The sequence below is a fragment of the Fulmarus glacialis genome, unplaced genomic scaffold (assembly GCF_000690835.1).
Source record: "Fulmarus glacialis isolate BGI_N327 unplaced genomic scaffold, ASM69083v1 scaffold9936, whole genome shotgun sequence".
In the NCBI taxonomy this organism is placed as follows: Eukaryota; Metazoa; Chordata; class Aves; order Procellariiformes; family Procellariidae; genus Fulmarus; species Fulmarus glacialis.
In genome coordinates, this window is record NW_009216220.1 from 25,613 (window position 1) to 28,802 (window position 3,190).

General features: G+C 37.8%; 1 protein-coding gene across 1 annotated transcript in view; it reads left to right on the top strand.

Moving 5' to 3' along the window:
• Nucleotides 1–3,190, top strand: part of NUP133 (nucleoporin 133kDa) — a 34,350-nt gene that overhangs the window by 23,172 nt on the left and 7,988 nt on the right. The window contains exon 20 of the mRNA XM_009579228.1: nt 833–968. Within this exon, the coding sequence (XP_009577523.1) occupies nt 833–968 (136 nt within the window). The remainder of the gene's footprint in view (nt 1–832; nt 969–3,190) is intronic.

Below are 3,190 nucleotides of genomic sequence, written 5' to 3' on the forward strand. Positions count from 1 at the left end.
CTGCTAGATTAATGAATGTATCTCACTTTAGCAAATAAATAATTCTAAAGAAAAACGGCTTATTTCAATCCACGTGCACATTTATAAGCACACAGAACATGGAAACGTTTATCCTACTGCAAATTATAGGTTGATAATGCTTTATGCCCCTTAAAAAAAAAACCCACACAAAACCCAAAACCAACCAACCAAAAAAAAAAACCAACCAACAACAACAAAAAACCTCCAAAACCCACCCTGAGAGTCTTGTCATATTCTACTTGTGTTGACTGAGGTTTTGTCTCTTATAGCAAAGCACTATGCAGAGGGGACAAGGATTCTAAAATATACAAGTAATTCAGCGAGGTGAAAAGGTGCTCAGAAATTTTCTGTTCCTTTGTCCGACAGACAAATAAATTCTTGCCTAAATGTTTGGTTACTGCAGTGGTTATACGTATGATTTGTTTTTCAAATTCCTGAATTAATAAGTAAATCAATCTGTATGTGAGGTTGTCCTGTCAAAGCATATTTGCCTGGCTTTTATGGCGAAGCCTTGAGTAAGATCCCAGAGGTATAATATATGAAGTTGCAATTTGTCCTTTGATCATAAAATAGTTTTTCTTGATTAGTAATGAAAATGGTTTTTGGATATAATTGGAGTAGAGATCTATATCTCTTACTGAAGAGTGTAATGCAGAGTTTTAATGTGCAAGTTGTACAACTTTTAAAAATAAGCGTTATAGTATTACAAACAATAAATAGCTGTGAGACTGCAGTTCAGATTAAATCCTTATCTGTTAACCTTCTGATGTTAAATTCTAAAACTGATTTCTAACATCTTTATTAATTTCAGGCTCACAGAACATTGCAGACTTTAGCAAATATGGAGACCCGGTATTTTGCAAAGAAGAAAACACTTCTTGGCTTGAGCAAATTAGCTGCACTGGCATCTGACTTCTCAGAAGATATACTGCAAGAGAAAATAGAAGGTAAGAAATAAAAATGGAGCAAAGTGAAGAATAGACTAATGAAGTTATTGAATTAGAATCATGTTAATTTTGCAGATAGTTAATTTATTAGGCTGAGGGCTCTAACTTAGTATGGTAAGATGTCATGGTTTAACCCCAGCTGGCAACTAAGCCTCACGCAGCCGCTCACTCACTCCACCCTGGTGATGGGATGGGGGAGAGAATCAGAAGAGTAAAAGTGAGAAAACTCGTGGGTTGAGATAAGGACAGTTTAACGGGTAAAGCAAAAGCTGCGCACACGAGCACGGCAGAACAAGGAATTCATTCACTAGTTCCCATCAGCAGGCAGGTGTTCAGCCATCTCCAGGAAAGCAGGGCTCCATCACACGTAACAGTTACTTGGGAAGACAAATGCCATCACTCCGAACGTCCCCCCCTTCCTTCTTCTTTCCCCAGCTTTATATGCTGAACATGGCATCACATGGTATGGTCTTGACCTTTGGCCAGTTGGGGTCAGCTGTCCTGGCTGTGTCTCCTCCCAACTTCTTGTGCACCCCCAGCCTCCTCGCTGGTGGGGTGGGGTGAGAAGCAGAAAAGGCCATGGCTCTGTGTAAGCGCTGCTCAGCAGTAATTAAAACATCGCTGTATTATCAACACTGTTTTCAGCAGAAATCCAAAACACAGTCCCATACAAGCTACTATGAAGAAAATTAACTCCATCCCAGCCAAAACCAGCACATAAGGATAAAAGGACTGATGGTTTTGCTCATTGCAGGAAGGATAAGGAAGACAGCATAAGGCAGTAACCTTAGTATTCACCTTCACCTGTGATTTAGGACTTTGAGCAAGAGAAATTTGTACCTTTTCACTTTTTCTAATAACACACAAGATACTGGCATAAATAACAAGCTGCACAGTCTTTTTGAGAAGTCATTAAACAGTTCTGAAGTAGATAAAGCTGCATTTTGTATTTCAGATGCAAGGTAAAAATGATTTAATTTCTTAAAGCCTGTTTATTGAATGGCTCTCAATTTTGAGTTCTTCTCAAGTCCTGAGACTCTTAGGCTGTACAAGGAAATCCTGTAACTATATTGTATTGTAATAATGTACCTGCAAATATATACATTTGTGATCAAGAAGTGCTTTCTCAGCATCTTACTCTGTCTGTATCTAGAAAGGTTACAGTTACAGTGACAGTGTTTCATTATGCTCTAGCTGAAAGGATGTTAATGGGAGAAGTAGGAATACCTATTCTGCTTCATTACCAAATGCAACAGTTCCACTGCTCTGCCATTCCTATCACTTTGGAAAATACCCTTTTCCTGATACTGTTTGTGCGGCATGTGTTGCTGTGAATTTGTGAAAAAGCAATTCTGCGCTAATAGTTAAGCTAATACTGGCCACCAGCGGAAAGCTTTGAAATATTACTCAGGGTTACTACTCAGGCTTACTTCTATTTATCTGCTTATTTATCCATGTATGTTTTGTACAATTCTTAAGAGAAATCCTGTTGAAAAAGGCTGGGGATAATTATAATGACTAAGTAGGCTTCACAAATTATTTTTAGCTTGTAGTAATAATATATCATCTGTCCTTTAAATTATAAAGCATTGCATGAAATCTTGAAGTTGAAAATTGTTTTTCTCCCTGCTGTGAGAAAAACCTATGCTAATGTGAAGAATCTCATCTTTAAATAGGAAAACCGTAGAAAAATGAGGAAATCAAAGCTTTATTTCAATAGAGTAATGGACTCTTAAAACTTGGTCTGGACTTTACTCTGCTACACGTTTCTGTATGACACATGACATAGCTTTTAAAACTTTTGCTCTTTGTGTATCAGTTTTCTGATTTCTGCTGCATTCTGCTTATCCATTTAAACGGATAAAATGCTCCTTTCTACCATGCAGTGGAACTTGGGGGCATGGGTGGGGGCAGGGTTCACATACTGTGGTTGAAATTATTCCATTTTGATTGTTTCCGCCTTTATAATAACTTTATAATCCTGCAGCAGATTATGCTGGAAAGTAAAACAATCAAAAATGGAATAATTCATGAGATGGAGCAAGTCCATGGCACAAGTCTTCAGCCAAAAGGTAGCTCCTAAAAATTGCAACCAACTTATTTTCCTGCATAGTGCAACAACTTCCGTCCAATCCGATGTATTCATTTTGTGGTTTTGAGAAAAAAGAGTTATCAGCCTGCATTACACTGGAAGCCTGAGTAGAAAGTAAGAACTAGTTCAG